General features: G+C 37.0%; 1 protein-coding gene across 5 annotated transcripts in view; it reads right to left on the reverse strand.

The window, feature by feature from the left end:
* The window catches only part of PPP1R12A (protein phosphatase 1 regulatory subunit 12A), a 159085-nt gene that overhangs the window by 90900 nt on the left and 48439 nt on the right, over nt 1-19746 (reverse strand). For all 5 annotated transcript variants that reach the window (XM_047865581.1, XM_047865580.1, XM_047865582.1 and 2 more), the window contains exon 2: nt 15266-15396. In XM_047865581.1, the coding sequence (XP_047721537.1) occupies nt 15266-15396 (131 nt within the window). The remainder of the gene's footprint in view (nt 1-15265; nt 15397-19746) is intronic.

Raw genomic sequence — 19746 nt, forward strand, 5'->3', positions numbered from 1 at the left:
TGGTTACAAGGGCTGGCAGTCAAGACAAGGGGAAATAAGTGTTTAGTGTGCAGAACTTCAGTATTACAAGATAAAAAAATTCTAAAGAGCTGTTGCACAACAATGTGAATATATTTGACACTACTGAACTGTAACCATTCAAAATGGTTAAAATGGTAAATCTACCATTTATTATTATTTATGTGTTTTTACCACAATAAAAAAAATTTTTTTTAAATCAGAAAGTTGGAAGGATATCACTGGAGTAGTTGTTTCCTGAAAAGTCTTTTCAAAAGGAGTTACTCAAGCTATCTAATGACACAGAAATTATGAACTACCTGAACTTTTCAAAGATTAGTAAGTAGAACATCACACTATTAACTTCAGAAATAAATGCTATTTCTTTTGGAAGTCTCTGAGCAACAAAAATCCTAAAATAAGTATAAATAGCCTTAAGTGTTTTCAGTGGGAATGCACTTTTGCTATTTCATTCTTGTAGTTCTATACCACAATGAAAAATAGTTGAAAATAGTGGTAAGAATCCAAAGAACAGTTCTGACTTGGGACTTCTAAGAAGTTTTTTTTTTTCTTTTTTTCTTCTTTTTTGGCTTAAATAGTTAGGAACCTTATTGGTTCACACGACTGGAAGTTCAGAGGTAGACTGAACATCGGGTTTGGTTTAAACTCATTTCAACAATGTCATCAAGTACCCAGGATAGTATTAGTTCTATCCCAAGGTGATTTCCTCATGGTTATAGGATGATAGTAACAACTAGAGCTACGTGCTTCTTTGTCTAAAAATAAAAAATGCCTTTTTTATTTTTCTAACGACTCTCACTTAAGAATGAGAAAACATTTCCCAGAAGCCTCCAAGGAATCTTATTGGCATGTCTCATTGGCCTAGATGCACAGTTATGTGCCTATTCCTAAACCAGCCTATTTCTAAAGGAATGCCATATGCTGACTAGTTAAGCATTGGTTCCTAGACTAATTATAGGCAAGAAAGATCAGATTTTCTTCATTGAGTTAGATTTATCAGGTCCTGCCTCAGTTGCCCAGGTTAATTCCTTAAACTACATGACTGATGCACAATGTCAGGAGGTGGGATGTTGAAGAGATGACCTCAGTGTATATTGCACAAGTGGAAACCAACATTAAGGGATAAAAGACAAATGTTAAAATACAAACATGAAATAGGCCAATTCAGAACTGGACTTTGGCTGGAGTGTGCCTTTTTGGTACAATCTGGCCAGCATGACTCCATGTGAAAGAGAAGCTTCATCAACCAGTAGCTCACATTTTTGACTTAATATTTCTTCTATATGTATGATTCAGCAGATCCCCTTATCTAAATACTTCTTTTCCTTATTTTACAATCATTTCTCAAAAATTAAATTTCCTGCCAGCATCCTGAAAATGGAAATATCTATCACACATTCATATACTATGAAAGTACTAAGCATTTTACAAAATTAAGAATTTTAAATTTTAAACTGTCAATAATATTTACAGAGTTTGGTTTAGATATAGCTCTACACTAATCCTTGGAAGACTAAGCATTTCACATTTAATACAATTTCCATTTATTTTATTTTTTAATTTACATCCAAGTTACTTAGCATAGATGTGCAATAATGATTTTGGGAGTAGAATCCAGTGATTCATCCCCCACATATAACAGGTTTATCAATTTTGTTGATTCATTCAAAGAACCAGCCACGGGTTTCACTGATCTGTTCTAGTGTGTGTGTGTGTTTGTGTGTGTGTGTGTGTGTGTGTGGTCAAGCACTGATTTCTGCTCTAATCTTTATTATTTCCCATCTTCTACTGGTTTGGGGTTTTATTTGCTGTTCTTTTTCCAGCTCGTTAAGGTGTAAGGTTAGGTTGTGCATCTGAGACTTTTCTTCCTTCTTAAGGAAGGCCTGTATTGCTATGTACTTCCCTCTTATGACTGCCTTTGCTGCATCCCAGAGCTTTTAGGCTGTCGTGCTACCATTCTCATTGGCTTCCATGTACTTAATTTCCTCTGTTAGTCCATTCATTTTTCAGTAGGATGTTCTTTAATCTGCAAGTATTCATTGTCTTTCCTAATTTTTTCTCCTAATTGACTTCGAGTCTCACAACATTGTGGTCTGAAAATATGCATGGTATGATCTTGATCTTTTTTAACTGTCGAGGGCTGATTTGTGACCCGGTATGTGATATATTCCAGGGAATTTCCATGTGCACTTGAGAAGAGTGTGTATTCTGCTTTAGGATGAAATGTTCTGAATATATCTGTTAAGTCCATCCAGTCCAGTGTGTCATTCAAAGCCATTCTTTGTTGATTTTCTGTTTAGATGATCTGTCCATTGCAGTAAGTGGGTGTTGAAGTCCCTTACTATTATGGTATTATTATCAATGAGTTTCTGTATGTTTGCGATTAATTGACTTATATATTTGGGTATGAAAAGTTTTCTTAAAAACAGCAGCTCTTCATTCAGGACTTGACAAATGTTATTCCACATCCATGGTTTCTGATGAGAAATCTGTTGTCATTCAAGTTTCCCTCCTTATAGTATCGTTTCTTTCTCAATGCTATCAAGACTTTTTTCTTTAGTTTTCAGAGGTTTGTATAGAAGATGTCCTTGTGTGGAGTGCTTTGTTTTATCCTGTCTGTAATTTTGTTTTTAATGTTTATTTATTTTTGAAAGAGAGGGAGAGACAGAGCATGAGTTGGGGAGGGGCAGAGAGAGAGGGAGACAAAGATTCCAAAGCAGACTCCAGGCTCTGAGCTGTCAGCACAGAGCCTGATGCGGGGCTCGAACTCATGAACTGAGAGATCACGACCTGAGCTGAAGTCGGACGCCCAACTGACTGAGCCACCCAGGCAGCCCTGGAATTTTTTTTTTTAATGTTTATTTATTTTCTTTTTATTTTAAAAAGTTTTTTAAGTTTATTTTTGAGAGAGAGTGAGCATGGGGGTGGGGGGAGCAAAGAGGGAGACAGACACAGATTCCGAAGCAGGCTCCAGGCTCCGAGCTGTCAGCACAGAGCCCAATGTGAGGCTTGAACCCATCGAGCCATGAGATCATGACCTGAGCTGAAGTTGGACACTTCACTGACTGCACCACAAAGGCACCGCATTTTATTTTTGAGACAGAGACAGCATGAGTTGGGGAGGGGCAGAGAGGGAAAAAGAGAGAGAATCCCAAGGAGGCTCCACACCACCAGCACAGAGCCTGATGTGGGGCTTGAACTCATGAACTGTGAGATCATGACCCGGGCCAAAATCAAGAGCTGGGTGCTTAACTGACTGAGCCACCCAGGCACCCCTATCTTGTCTGGAATTTGCTGGCTTCTTGAACCTGTAGGTTTATATATTTTGCCAACTTTAAGTTTTTAGCTATCACTTACCGTTTCATGCAATAATTTTCCAGTCATGCCTTGTTACTCCTCTTCTGGGACTCCAATGGCACAAATGTTAGCTCTTTGTTATAGCCCCACAAGTCCCTAAGGCTTTATTCATTTTATTTTACTCCATTTCCTCTCTGTTGTTTAGATACGGTAATCCCCACTTATCTATTATTCAGTTTACTAATTCTTTCTTCTATCACCTCCATTCTACTCTTGAGCTTATCTGTTTTTATTTTGGTTAGATTTTTCAGTTCAAAAATTCCCATTGGATTCTTATTTATTTATTTTTTTTTGCAGATTTTCTTTTTGCTGAGACCCTTAATTTTTTTGTTTCAAGCATGCTCATAATTGGCTTGTTGAAGTATTTTTATGATAGCTGCTCTACGATCTTTGTAGATGCCCATCCCAAAGATGCCGATCTTTGGGATGCCCATTGGTGCTTCTGGGTTATCAGCTTCTCCAGCTCAAAGTGTGGGATATATGACACAACATGAAAAGCCAGAAAATTCTCTCCTATGTCATTCTTTGGGTCCTGTGATGCCTAGCCATTCTGCCTTCTCTCGACCTCTCATGAGCTTATGTTTTATATATAATATTCAGGTTGTATTAGTTCTTAGAAGGAAAAACAAGGGAAAACTGGGTCTAGTCTATCTTCTCAGAAGCAGAAATTCTCATTTTTAATTGTTGAATTACGATGCTTAGAACATTACCAATTTTAACCTTAGTTTTTTATAATTTATCAAAACCCTAAAGGCAAAAAGTATTATTTTTGTATATAAGTCATGTTATCAGTCCAATTGGTTAGTTCTGATACCTTGCCAAATACTTGCTTAACTTCTGACATCATGGTTCCATAATTCTGCTATAGATACAATTACTTATGCCAATAGCAAAGACCAGGCTAATACTTGTGAGAAAAATGAATCTGTGAAAGTGGGGTCTATCTTCCAGTTGTCTAGGAACCTGGATTGTCATTAGTTTAAAAAAAAAAACCCTCAAAATGTGGGAAAGTATTTAAATTCCTCTATTCATTTTGCAAACCCACCTTTAAATACAGGAAGTCCTCAAAGTTCTCTCTTTAGCATTTCCTATTTCTCTCAATTACTCCCCAGAGCAATGACTCTATACTGCTTTGATAATACACTAAGTCCTGAAAAGGCATATTTATTAAAATTAATTATATATACTCCTGTCTTACTTTATTAATGCAACTTTCCATTCCCAGAGGCAAAATTCCTACTCATTGTACAACAATTCTAACATGCACATTTCCCTCACATTTTAATATCACTGAAATCTACAATCGATCAATGTTACAATCCATGATGCCTTATAATGGCTATCGGCTAGGTGGCAGACACAACATGGTTGTGATTATCTGTCCTCATGTGCCTTCAGTCACAGTTATTCATATGGTTTTCACTTCAGTCAATTCATGTGCATCCTTGTTACCTTATTTATTGAACTTAACTATTGCTTAAAATGTTTTCCTGGATGTTGTCTGAAACTTGTTGATATCTATCTTCTGGAAAGATAAAGAAAGCATCAAAATCAAAACTTGCAGAATGCATACAAATGATTTAGAATATAATTCCAAAGGCAATAAGAGAACATTCCTTAAATTTTTTTTAAAGTTTATTTATTTTTGAGAGAGAGAGAGAGAGAGAGAGAATGTGAGAGAGAACGTGAGCGAGAGTGGGGGAGGGGCAGAGAGAGAGAGAGGGAGACACAGAATCCGAAGCAGGTTCCAGGCTCTGAGCTGCCAGCACAGAGCCTGAGACGGGGCAGAAACCCACGAACCGCAAGATCATGACCTGAGCTGAAATTGGACACTTAACTGACTGAGCCACCCAGGCATCCCAGTAAGAGAACATTCTTTTTTTTTTTTTTTTTTTTTTAACATTTATTTATTTTTGATAGAGTGAGACAGAGCGCGAGCCAGGGAGGGGCAGAGAGAGAGTGAGACAAAATCCAAAGCAGGCTCCAGGCTCTGAACTGCCAGCACAAAGCCCAACATTGGGGTCAACCTGCGAACCGTGAGATCATGATCCGAGCCAAAGTCGGACACCCAACTGACTGAGCCACCCAGGCGCCCCAAGAGAACATTCTTTAAAAACGTTGCATCAATAAAATGCTAAATTTAGAAAACGATACTGTGTGAAAAACCCAGGTGATTAAACATACACAGACACAGAAAGTATCATAATTTCACTTTTGTAAACTTTTAAAATTGGTATATAAAGTAATTACACTGTGTTACAACAATGGCATCTTAATTAAACTTCATGAAATCCAGTATATGCATTATAAACACTCCCAATATAGTCCTGGCTTCCTACTGCATCATTTCCATTAGCATCTCAAATAGGGCCTATTTAAAACCACATTCCAGTACAGTCTCTCCTCTGCTTCCCCCAATCTTGCTCTTTAGATCTCTTAATAAGTTTAAAGGCATCATTGTCCCAGTTACAAAGGTTAGACAGGGAGGTAGAATAGTGTAACAGCTTAAAGTGCAGACGTGAAAAGTTAGACTAGGTTCAAATCCTAGCTCTGCCACTTACTTACTATGATTACTTTTTGACTCAAGTTTCCTCATCTATAAAATAAGAATCATAATACAGGGCCATCATCATTCACCCAAACCCAAATTTCAAAATTTTTCATATTTTAAAAAGGTACCGTTGTAGATTATGTAACAACCCCACTGAGTCACATTACTGTTTTTGCAAAAAACACATTACTGTTTTTGCAAAAAAGAAATGTAGAGTACATTGTATAAACAGACTATAAATAGCCTCATATCAGTTCAGGTCATGGTTTGTTGCCAAATGAGCCTGTATCTAAAGTTACAATTAGTCTGTCATTTTTCCAAGTTTTTGGGGTTTGGAATTGTGCACATAGACCTGTGGGGTGGTGGTAATATTTTCATGTGATTGTTAGGACGATTGAAATGACATATACTTAAAGGACTTAGAGCAATGACTAGTACAAGTTAAGCGCTCAATGAACATTAGGTATTATTATCAAGCCTTATCACCACCTTGATTCTTCCTCCTACCTTACTACCTAGATCCAGTGAATCACACCAAGCCTTATCAATTCTATTTTCCAAATTTCTTTCAAATATGCACCACTTCCAATTTCATTGCCATTGCCCTAGCTCTCTTGTCCAACAATACTAATCTGTGAAGAACAGTCTTCCTAAAATACAGAGTGAGGATCATCATGTCCCTAAAAATGCATTGCCACTAAAGGTCAAACTTAGCAATGTACACTAATTCCTCTATGCTGTAGACTCAGTTCATTTTCCCAATCCAATCTGCTACCTTCCATATACCCCTCATGCTCTTCTCCCTGAAAAACTATGGCTCCAAAATCCTCTTATCCAATGGAATCAGAACCAGTATTTGCTTGGTTAACCATAAGCTCTAAATAAGGATTAACAGGGGTGCCTGAGTGGCTCAGTTGGTTAAGCAGCCAGCTTTGGCTCAGAACATGTTCATGGGTTTGAGTCCAGCGTCGGGCTCTGTGCTGACAGCTCAGAGCCTGGAGCCTGCTTCAGATTCTGTGTCTTCCTCTCTCTCTACTCCTCTCCTGCTCATGCTTTGCCTCCATCTCTCTCCATCTCCTCCATGGATAAATGTTAAAAAAAATTTTTTTAATTGGAAATAAAACATAAATGAATATATGAAAATAAGTGTAAATAAGACATTTATTTCAACATAGAAGATACTGGAGAATGTCTCCAATGACTTAAGTCCATGATACTTTTCTTGCATAAAGCATACTCATAATGCACTTCCTAAGACTTCAAAGTATCTTTTAAAAAATAAAGGAATGATTGGGGTACCTGGCTGGTTCAGTTAGTTGAGTGTCCGTATTCCACTCAGGTCACGATCTCACAGTTCATGAGTTCGAGCCCTGTGTCGGACTCTGCGCTGACAGCCCAGAGCCTGCAGCCTACTTCATATTCTTTGTCTCCCTCTCTTTACGCCCCTCCCATGTTTGTGTTCTCTCTGTCTCAAAAATAAATAAACATAAAAAAAGTAATGATAAAAAACAGCATTATGAATAGTAACAATTAACTTAGCTAACATTTACTGAATACTAAATATGCTGTATATTGTGTCAACTGTCTTATATATGCTATTTAATCTTCTCAATAATCTTATAAAGTAGGGATATGTATTAATACTTTCATTTTATAGATCTGGAAACAGAGGTTCAGAGAAGCTGGTACCAGAGAAGCTGGTAATTTGCCTAAAGTTACTAGCAATCAATTGGCAGAGTTAAGATTATAATGGAGTTTTTGATTCCTAAACGTTAGGTCAGTAATAGAATAACATTTTTCACGGGCATGGTGGTGAAGTTTATGTATTTCTTAAATTGGTTAAGAATTTGATTCTTTTACCCAAGATAGCAAAATTATTGAATTCCAGACGTAGGATTCAACAGGTGCAGACTGTGAAGCAAGATGTCTAGTTTGTTGAAAGGCTCAGCAAGGGGATCAGAGTGGCTAAAAGAGACAGCTTGAGAGGAGTGAAGAATATAAAATCACAGGAGTAATATGAGGTCAAACTATAGCCTTGTAGGCTATCAGAACTCTGGCTTAAACTGTGAAGGTATTATGAACCCACTGGATGGATATGAATAAAAATGCGGTATTACCCCACTTATAAAATATTATTTACTTATTTTATTTTTAAGATTTACTTTTAATTTTTTAATCCCTATACCCAACGCAGGGCTTGAACTCATGACCCTGAGGATCAAAAGTCACACACTCCACTGACTGAGCCAGGCGCCCCCTGCCCCATTTGTAATATTTTAAATGGATCATCCTGGCTGCTGTGTGGAAAACAGATGGTGGGAAGAGGATGGTTATGGTTAGAATAACTGGAACTCTAAGTCCAGTGAAAAATGACAGTGTGCAAGATTATGAAGAAATTAAAGAGGTGACAAAAATAGTAAGATACTGGATATATTTTGAAGGGTAAGCCAAGAGAAATCTTGAGGATGTTTATGGAATAAAGGTTATAATGAAGAAGAAAAGCCAAACCATAAATAAGCTACCACAAATATTTAAAAGTTAGCATATCTTTAAATAGCTGATTCTTTAATGATCAAATGACAAATTTCATGAAACTTTTTCCATGCTGCAAATAAGACCATGAGAATGTCACTGAATGTAATCTTACTTGCATTTTATAATGATATAAAATCTTCTATAGTGGTAGCTTTGAAACGACTCCAAACACAAAGAAAAATATGTGAAATATACTAATTAATCAACATTTCATTCTATGTACTATAACACTATGTACTATAATTTTTCTCTACTACTGAAAAATTTTATGGCAAACACCAAAGCTACTCAAGATAAAAGCACTTCCTTTTTTTTTTTTTTAATGTTTATTTACTTCTGAGAGAGAGAAAAAGCGCACAAGCAGGGAGGGACAGAGAGAGAGAGAGAGAGAGAGAGAGAGAGAGAGAGAGAGAGAGAGAGAGATGGAGAATCTGAAGCAGGCTCTAGGCTCTGAGTGGTCAGCACAGAGCCTGATGCGGGGCTTGAACTCACAAACTGCAAGATAGTGACCTGAAACGAAGTCTGACGTCCAACTGACTGAGCCACCCAGGAGCCCCCAGATAAAAGCACTTCTTTTTATTTTATTTACTTACTTATTTTAACGTTTATTTATTTTTCAGAGAAAGAGATAGAGCGTGAGTGGAAGAGGGGCAAAGAGAGAGAGAGAGGGAGAAACAGAATCTGAAGCAGGCTCCAGGCTCTGTCTGAGCTGTCAGCATAGTGTCTGGCAGCGGGCAGGGGGGGCTCAAACTCACAAGCAGTGAGATCACGACCTAAGACGAAGTCAGATGCTTAACCGACTGAGCCACCCAGCCACCCAAGATAAAAGTGCTTCTTAAACATCTGTGGTGGGAGCTTAATAAAGGAAAAGTGGTAATGAAACTAAAATACCAAAAGATATCAGAAAAATAATCACATCAATAACCAAATATTAATAAAACATATTGTTTATGGAGTACAACTCTGCAATCCAAAAGAATGAAATCTTGCCATCCGCAACTACATGGATGGAACTAGAGGGTATTATGCTAAGCAAAATTAGAGGGAAACAAATATATGACCTCACTCATATGAGGACTTTAAGATACAAAACATGAACATAAGGGAGGCAAAAATAATATAAAAACAGGGAGGGGGACAAAACATAAGAGACTCCTACATACAGGGTTGCTGGAGGGGTTGTGTGTGTGGGGGGGGATGGGCTAAATGGGTAAGAGGCATTAAGGAATCTACTGCTGAAATCATTGTTGCATCATGTGCTAACAAACTTGGATGTAAATTATAAAAAATAAATAAATTATAGGATAGAAAAAATAAAGTTTTATTATTAAAATTTTTTTTCACATAAATATACAAATACCTATGATTTGCAAAAATAAAAGGGCAATTCCAAGGCTAAAACTAGAGTCATTCAAGTAAACAGCATTCATCGGTTAATCACAGGGACAGGCTGAATAAACTACAATGATTACGTCACAATGGAGTACTACACCTAAATAGAACAATGAGAAATACCTCTATCCCCCACTATATAGTCATCTCCAGACCAGACTATTAAGTGAAAAAAGCAAGTGAAGAAATATGTGTATGGTATTCTATCATTTAGCTACAAGAGGGAATATTTTATTTTTTATTTATTTATTTATTTTTTTTTCCAACGTTTATTTATTTTTGGGACAGAGAGAGACAGAGCATGAACGGAGGAGGGGCAGAGAGAGAGGGAGACACAGAATCGGAAACAGGCTCCAGGCTCTGAGCCATCAGCCCAGAGCCCGACGTGGGGCTCGAACTCCCGGAACGCGAGATCGTGACCTGGCTGAAGTCGGACGCTGAACCGACTGCGCCACCCAGGCGCCCCAAGAGGGAATATTTTAAATGATGCTTACATTAAAAAACAAACTGGGATAAAATATAAAATTTGAAAAATAGTGTAGAAGGAAATAGGATGGTAGAGCAGGAACTGCCATTAGAACATGGTATTTTATGTAAATTATAAAACAAACTGAAGTTTAAAAAGCAAACTCCAAACAATAAATAAAGTTAAACAATCAACCTAATAGGTATATCTAGTTGGTAGCATAACCACAAAGAAAAGAACTATTTCAAGTGACTTCAATACATAGTAATTTGATGGTATATTTGAAGCGAGATACCTTAAGTATAAAAGAAATGACCTCCTAACCTCTGCCAAAAAACAAACAAAACACAAAACTTCAAACTGCTTCTGGTAATCCTATTGTTGTTGTTAGTGGTATTATTGTTACAAGTAGTCTAATGTATGTGTAATATATAATAATGAAGCAAATTAGTAATTGCGTGTTATTTTAATCTTACAGTTCCTGGCAACAGAAGTATAGGGAGAAAGGAAATACTGATACAAGATAGAAGAGGTTAAAGGGAAACACCTTGGTACCAAATCTGAATCTGAAGCAATGACCAAGTCAGTAGCAATGAGTACTTCTAGCACCCATTACAAGAACAGGGCTCTTTGGGGAAATGGCAATTCCAGACCCAGGGCAGAGGGAAAAAATGAGTCTGGAGCACCTTGTAACACTAGAGAGCAAGAAAGGTTGAAAGATCATTTTCTTTGGTCATATCCCAAGGTCTTAGAAGCCAAGAGGAAGAGATTCTTGATGACCAAAGATACATAATTTACTAATCAATAAGGATGGTAACATCAATGTATTAACCACATTAAGTATATTTCAGTGTCCTCATGTGGTCTTTTCTGTGTGCATGCACCAGATGTCTCTATTTTTTGCATCCAAATTTCCCCTTCTTTTAAGGAAATCGGTAAGACTGAATTGCCCCCTTCCCCCAAGTGCCTCATTTTAACTTAATTATCTGTTTAAAGGCTGCATCTATACAGTCACATTCCAAGGTTCTGGGGGTGTTAGGTAGGGCTTCAACAGCTGAATTAGGTACAGATACAATTCAGCATACCAAAGGAAAAGAATGATGTTAATGCATACATTTCAAAACCGACTCATCAGTATTCAGTAAAACAATACATATGCTGAGCATTAACATAAAAGTCCCCAAACTCACCACCTTTATTGTTCCTCTAATCCACTCTGGAGAAGGGGCATTATTAGACAATCTCTATTTTTGGTTTTCCCTAAGAATTCTACCTTATTCAAAGCAGGGAGAGGTTGAGAATAATTATTTTGGTGAAAAGGTAAGACAATTGAGCCAGAATACAAAGAGCTATCATTCATCTATTCACTTGGCTCCTGCTAGGCTACAAACCAGATGTTAAATTGTTAAATGTCTAGAAACTAAACTGTAATCTCATATTCTTTGTGTACTATCTCCAACAGAGGTCGAAATTATTTATTTATTATCTATTTATTTATTTATACACTTTATTTTTAAGGTAATCTCCACACTCAACATGTGGCTTGAACTCGTAACTCTGAGATCAAGTCGCATGCTCCACCGACTGAGCCAGCCAGGAGCCCCCAGGGTCAAAAATTTAGAACTCACTGTATCCAAATCATACTTAAGGCATCAGAGTAAACTATGTGTGCTTCATTGTTTGTTTCATCTCTCATTTCAATAGGGATGAATTAGAACTATTCTGTGCATAAAGCAGTTCCTAAAGAAGCATGTAAACATCTGATACATTGCAGAGATGCCAGGAATTATCAGAAAAGTTTCTGGAAGAAATGACATACGACTGCATCTTGAGAGTTTGGCAGGAGCTGGTAAAGTAAAGAAATAAAGCAAATGAACCACTATAAGCAAAGACTCATTAACATGAACCAGCAGTGAATGTTGGGAAATTAAAAGTAGTCCAGTATTAAGAGAGTGAAAAATATCGAAAGCATTATGAGAAATAAGAGGTAGGAAGAAGCCAGATCCTATTTTATAAATAGTATTAATCGTTGAGGCTAAGTAGCTTGGCCAAGGGCACATAGCTTGCAAAAAACAAAATCAGGATTTACAACAAATTTAACTTCAAATATTTCATTTGGCAGAGTGACCCAAATTTCCTAGGTCTTTCCTAGCTTATAACTGTTATCTCTACATCATTATTAATAGGGCCTTCTTTTACTCTATAAATACTCTGACTTGGGGGTATCTTTACCCTAGCTCTTAAGCCACCATGCTATTTTTTTCTAGACCAAAGAAAAATAGGTTTTCATTAACTTCTCATATTAGTGAGATTAACTGGTAAAAAAGATAATGCTGATAAAAATAATCATGTATTTGGAAGGGCTATGGACTATCATCACCTTAACGAATAACCCAGTCAATATTTATCAGAGTTAAATTGTCTTTTATAAACATTCTTATTATTTAATAAAAGAAGGCAGAAAGAGCAAAAAAGAAAAAGTCACAATTCTTCTAATTTTGTTCAAAGACAGTATGCATTCAGATACTCTAGTTATACCACAGCCATAAATTCAAACTGCCTAAAGAAAGGTAGATCACCACAACTCTACTCAATCTTGGCTAAACCAGGTCATTTCTGTTTGTATTAAGTCCTATGAAGCACTTGTTCCATAGCCTACCTTCTAAAAAATGAGAAGCTGTGGTTTTTCTACTGCAAATATTAACACCTGCAGCAGACTTCTTACTCCCCCCATACTTATTTACTGACATGCAAAACACTGAATATGCCAAGTACTTGCTTTTCCCAGGGTAGACATGGGCAAGTGACAAGACCAGACCAACACAAATCCCTAAAGCGGAAATCTGATGCAGTCAGAGGACTCTCTTGGATAAGTTCCCCTCTTTGACATACACAAAATATGGAGAAGATACTTTTCACACTCTACCCACTTTTTATTTTGCCCTCTGATGTGCATATGTAATAATACAACTGAGGAGTTGTGGCAATCATCCTGTCACCAGGAGGGGGACAAGGCTAAGAATAAAGTTCATATTTGGTGAAGACAGAAGAAAAAAACCTGAGAGATGTCCTTGGAGGTCTCACCAAGCAGTTTAATTAACTTGAATTCTCTTCCTCTAAACTGCATCATATACTGTAGCACAAGGATGCTTACTTTTTTTTTTAATGTTTATTTTTGAGTGAGAAGGAGAGCATGAATGGAGGGGCAGAGAAAGAGAAACACAGAATCTGAAGCAGGCTCTAGACTCTGAGCTGTCAGCACAGAACCCCACGCAGGGCTCAAACCCACAAACAGCAAGATCATGACAACCTGAGCCGAAGTAGATGCTTCACCACCTGAGCCATCTAGGCGCCCCAAGGACTCTTACTCTTTAGGTCATTTTAAATTTGATACTGTTTAATTGCAGCTAAAATCATCCCAACCAACACAATGGTTTATCAATCAAGTGGAAGAAATTATTCAGGGTGATTATTATTGTCTTTTCAAACTCAGAAGCATGAATTACAAAAAAAGAAACACAAAGATTAAACATCTTAAGAGAAAAAAGTTGGGTTTTCATTTCCCCAGAGACAGTGTAACGGTCAAAAGTTAATACACATTGAGTATTTCCAATGTGCCAATTCTTTGTTTGATGGATTACTCAGTTAACCCTGACAACAATCCTAAGCAATATTATTCCTTTTTGAAAGAGGAAAAAAACCAGAAGCATATAAAAGTTAAGCAACTTGCCCAAGGTCACACCCCGAGAATGGCTAAGGAAACATTCAAAATTCACATCATTTGACTCCAGAACTTGAGTACAAATATTTACAGACAGCTTAAGATAAATGCACATTAGCTATTTTTTCTATGAAGAAGAGATCCAAGTCCTCTGTTGAGCATGAAAAAAACAGACAGGAATTAAGGAACTTGAGAACCATGATTATAATTATGAACGAACATTACTGTTTTTGCAATGACAAAAGACTTCTTCATTTTGCACATAAAGAAATTAAGGCCCAGAAAGGAAAAGATGAAAATAAAGTGTAATCAGTGTAATAACGCAGTAATAGAACTCAAGTAACTCAGATTTTCTGATTCCTAGGCCAGAGTACTTCTCATTTACCAACCAATGTCTCCCCTTTAAAATGATGTATCCTATCTCCAATACACATGGGGAGAAAAATGAAATAAAGGTATAACAATATTTAAGGCTTACTAAAAGAGATTCACAAAATAGAACTCCCATATTTGATATTATCAGTTGGTAAGTTTTGATGTGAGCAGATAGACAATAAAACCTGTTTATGGTATTGGACACACAGTAACACAAAAATGAAATAGTTCAGTGAAAAAATTATTTTGTCAGGATAACTATACTTCCTTGTTAACTGTTTGAAGAATCAGATTTTCTTGGAAAGTACCTGCCCATTAAAGGTAGGTAAGAATGATGACCGTTTCTCATTGAATTTTCTAAAAAACGTATTTTTAGAAAACAATCTTAATAGCAACGAAGTATAAATGTTTTGACTAATTGGAGAACTCTGTATCATATTCTCCTTATACCAAAGTAACTTAACTGAGAATTATTGTTAATTTCTCCTAACAAGTCAGATTACACAGGGATAGGCTAGATTGCTAAATTTAACTTTGAATCATTTGACAATGCTCTACATGTACTCAAAATAAAAGGATATGGGAATGGAGAAGTGTACCATTACTCATATCAATACAAAGTACCAAAAGCCAAAGAGGGTGGGAAGACAGGAAGATAAACTCCCAATGAGAGACTCAATATATGAATTCCCAAGAACTGCTTATTCTTCTTCCTGGGAAGAATAGTTTTCATGAATTAAGGTAATATAAGAGCTCACTCATTTATCAGTAACACCAATTTCTATAAAATCTCAGGTCTCTGAAATAGTGTTTGGATATTTCGATAAAAGTAAACACAGAACTGGCTTACTCTGCAATATCAAGATATCCACAAGAAGCAGCTGCATGTAGTGGTATCCAGCCTTCATTATCAGGTTGATTAATATTTGCTCCATTTTCAACCAGAAACTTCACCATATCAACATTGTCATCAATGCAAGCCTAAAAACAAAACAGAAAGCACAATCAGAAAAAATATGAAGCAATGCTCCTAATAATACATCCATAGAACAAAATCCCTACTTTGCAACTTTTATAACATAAATATTCTGTCAGTTTGCTGCTATTTTGATTGTATTGCCATCAAACAGGTCAATGGTACTAATGTGACTAGACAGTGCCAATCTCACGATAAAAATAAGTACATATTAAAATGATAACAATCAAAACATTATATAAGTACCAATAATAAAGCACTGGCTTTATAGCACTGGCTCCCAAAATGCAATCTGTCGAGGGGGGGGAGGGATCCTTTCAGGAAATCGACAATGCCAAAACTACTCTTAAAATAATACTAAGATGGTATTTCGCCTTTTCATTGCGTTGACACTTGCACTTGACAGTGCATAAAGCAACAGTGGCAAAACTTGCTTGTGCTTTAGCACAAATCAAGACAGTGGCCAAAAAAACTATACTAACAAGTCACTGTATTCGCCACTATGCACTCATTGTTTTTTCTTTAAGCTATTTTTTGGGGAGCTTGAGTAGCTCAGCGGTTAAGTCTCCAACTCTTGGTTTCAGCTCAGGTCATGACCTCATAGTCTGTGAGATCAAGCCCCACATCAAAATCTGTGCTGACAGCAAATTCGCAGATTCTTGGGATTCTCTCTTTCTGTCCCACCCCCAAAATGAATAAACTTTTAAAAAGCTATTTTTTACTTATGAATGTCCTTAAAGTAGTATAAAATATAAATCTTATTAAATCTTGACCCCTGAATACACATCTTTTTAGTACTCTTTGGAACAAAATATGAAGCATGCAAAAAAACACTTCTTTCAAGTATAATGACTGCCCTGAGGAAAGGTACTTGTGCAACTAAGATGCAAGTTGAACTAGCCACTTTTTCCATGGAATACAATTTTTACTTAAACGAGAAACTATACTTAGTCTAACTTGGATTTCTGTCATACTTTTTCTTAAAAATGAACAAAATCTGTCAAGAAAAACAACAGTATTTGTTGTCCATGATAAATTGAACCCTTTAGGAGCAAATGAACCAGTTATTTTAACTTTAAAATGTTATTTATATAACACAGGTACAGTACTGCTATTTTAAAACGAATTAATAAAATACTTAAAATCCTCAGTGTTAACCTCTAGTATCACCAAATAGTAATATATTCACACTACGGAAACAAAAGTTCTTTGGGGTCTTTCAAGAACTAAAATTTGTTTTAAACATTTATTTATTTTTGGCAGAGAAAGACAGGACACCGGTGGTGGAGGGGCAGAGAGAGAGAGGGAGACACAGAATCTGAAGCAGGCTCCACACGCTGAGCTGCCAGCACAGAGCCCTACATGGAGCTCAGACTCATGAATCGCGAGATCATGACCTGAGCTGAAGTTGGATGCTTAACCGAATGAGCCACCCAGGCACCCCTCCAAAAAATTTAAGAGTATAAAGTGGTCTTGAGACGAAGTTTGAGAACTTACAGTAAGAAAGAAGGAACTTTTATCAATGTTTACTTTGTGCCAGTAAGTACAACAAGTACTTTATTTTACTGATGTATATACATTATCTTCACAAAAACCCTCGTGAGAAACAAGAATTTTGCTTTATCTGCAGCACCTTAATATGGTTCTTGGCATGCGGTAGGGGCTTAACAGATGAATGATGAGAAAGCTAAGATTCAGAGATTAGGTAGCTTGAATAAGCCAGACAGGTATGAGATGACAGAGCTGGCACTCTTAACAGTTGTTTAGATTCTAAAAAATATAATCTTTTTCCACACTTAACACTGCTTTCCACAGATATTCATAGTTTATCAACATATTTCTTGCCTATCTGTAATCTCAGCAACAGGATAAGTTCTAGGCACTTACACAGCGTGATGTATGAATGAAACTAGTTTTTCTTTGCCCACCATAGAAGCGAAAGAAAACACTTTTATTTATTTTTTAAAGTTTATTTATTTTGAGAGAGAGAGAGAGAGAACAAGCAGGGAGGGGACAGAGAGAGGGGGACAGAGGATATGAAGTGGGCTCTGCACTGACAGCACAGAGTCCCATGCGGGGCTCAAACTCACAAACCATGAGATTGTGACCTGAGCCAAAGTCAGATGCTTAACTGACTGAGCCACCCACGTGCCCCCAAAAAACACTCCTAAATAGCACTTTCTTAGGGGAAAAAATGACAGAGTTGGTGTCAAGAAAAGCAATACGGACAAAGTACAAAGTAGGAAAAGCACTGACAGGGAATCATAGCTTTTGGTTCTAGGCTCTAGCTTTGGCAATGCCACAAATTTTATAGTGTTAGACAAGTATTTTAATCTTTTCAGGCTCTAGTATCTTTATTTATCAAGTGGACAGAAGAAGCTGGTAGGTTATATATCTCTAAAATTCCCTAACATGTTTATTTTTTTAAAAAATGTTTATTAACTTATTTTGAGAGAGAGAGAGAATGTGTGCAAGCAGGGGAGGGACAGAGAGAGAGAATCCCAAACAGGCAGAATGCTGTCAGCACAAAGCCCAATGCAGGGCTCAATCCCACGAACTATGAGCTGTGAAGATCATAACCTGAGCCAAAATCAAGAGTTGGAGGCTTAACCAACTGAGCCACCCAGGCACCCAAGATTATATGTATCTGATTCTTCCCCTTGGAACAAGTTAAAAGGATTCTGATGGCAAGATTTCATAGTGCCCAGAATAGTACCTTACACATAGCAGATATTAAATGAATATACATAAGTAACATTCATATGGACTTCAAGTATATACTGCTTGGGGAAAAATCTGTTTTTCAAGAAGCAGGGGTTTAAAGAAAGGGTTGGAGAGATTTGAGAACCACAGCTATCTAGTAACAAAACAAGAAACATCCATATTCTATTTATTATATTAGAAAGTAGTCTATAAAACATTATTTGAGATAGCTAATGACCCACGGTGGCTTGAATTAATATTAGATCTATTTGAATGCTTAATCATTAAATTTCCTTGAGACAAGACATTGATTTTTTGTTTTTAATGTTTACTTGTTTTGAGGGAGAGAAAGGGTGGGAAGGGAGGAGCAGAGACAGAGGAGAGAGAGAATCCCAAGCAGGCTTTGTACTATCAGTGTGAGCCCAAGGCAGGTCTTAATCCCACAAACAGTGAGATCATGACCTGAGCCAAAATCAAGAGTTGGAAGTTTAACCAACTGAGCCATCTAGGCGCCCCAAGAAAAGATACTGATTTAATTCTATCACCCTTTTCATTCCACCTGCTTTAATTTTTCCAGACTCCAAAACAGTATTCTTTTATCATCGATTGAAAAATATAAAACTCTTATTTGATAAATACATCTAATACAAATCTGATTATTTATTTTAAAAGAGAGACAGAGAGAGAACGTGAAAGCATGTGAGTTGGGAAGGGGCGGGGCAGAGAGAGAGAGAGAGAGAGAGAGAGAGAGAGAGAGAGAATTCCAAGCAGTCTCCTTGCTGTTGGCACAGAGCCAATGTGAGGCTTGAACCCATGAAGCCGTAGGATCATGACCTGAGCCGAAACCAAGAGTGGGACACTTAACTGACTGAACCACCCAGGCACCCCACAATCTGTTAAATTTTTAAAACAGGACACAAAAACAGTTTACCTAATATGATTACAATTTTACTAAGAAATATGTACAAAAAAGACTAGAATATACACTGAAGGTTAACAGTCATCACTGGCTGTGAGACTAAGACCAATTTTTATTTTCTTCGTTAAATTTTTCCTTTTTTCCAAAATGTTTACACTGAATAGGCAGTATTTACATAAGAAAATTTAAGACTTCTTTTTTTTGTTTTAAGATTTTATTTTTGGGGTGCCTGAGTGGCTCAGTAGGTCGAGCATCTAACTCCTGATTTCAGCTCAGGTCATGATCCCAGGGTTGTGGGATTGAGCCCTGCACTGGGCTCCACACTGAGCAGGGAGCCTGCTTAAGATTCTCCCTCTCTTTCTCTCCTCCTCTGTCTCTCTCCCCTGTTCGTGTGCATGCTCGCTCTCTCTAAAATAAAAAATTTTTAAAAGATTTTATTTTTGAGTAACCCCTACACCCCACATGGGGCTCCAACTTGACCCAGAGATCAGGAGTCACATGCTCCACTGACTAAGCCAGTCAGCCTGTGCCCCAAGACTTGATTCTTAAGAGAAAAATGCTAAATCTACTGTATTATAATATGGAGAAACAACCAAACCGTTGGTTAAAGTGTAAAATTCATACAACTTCAAAAAACCATTTGACAATATCTACTCTAGCATAAAAATACAAAAGAATTGATAAATAAATAAACGGAGTGGAGTGTATGTGTGTTAGGAGATTCTATTCATAG

The sequence above is a fragment of the Prionailurus viverrinus genome, chromosome B4 (genome assembly GCF_022837055.1).
Source record: "Prionailurus viverrinus isolate Anna chromosome B4, UM_Priviv_1.0, whole genome shotgun sequence".
NCBI lineage: Eukaryota > Metazoa > Chordata > Mammalia > Carnivora > Felidae > Prionailurus > Prionailurus viverrinus.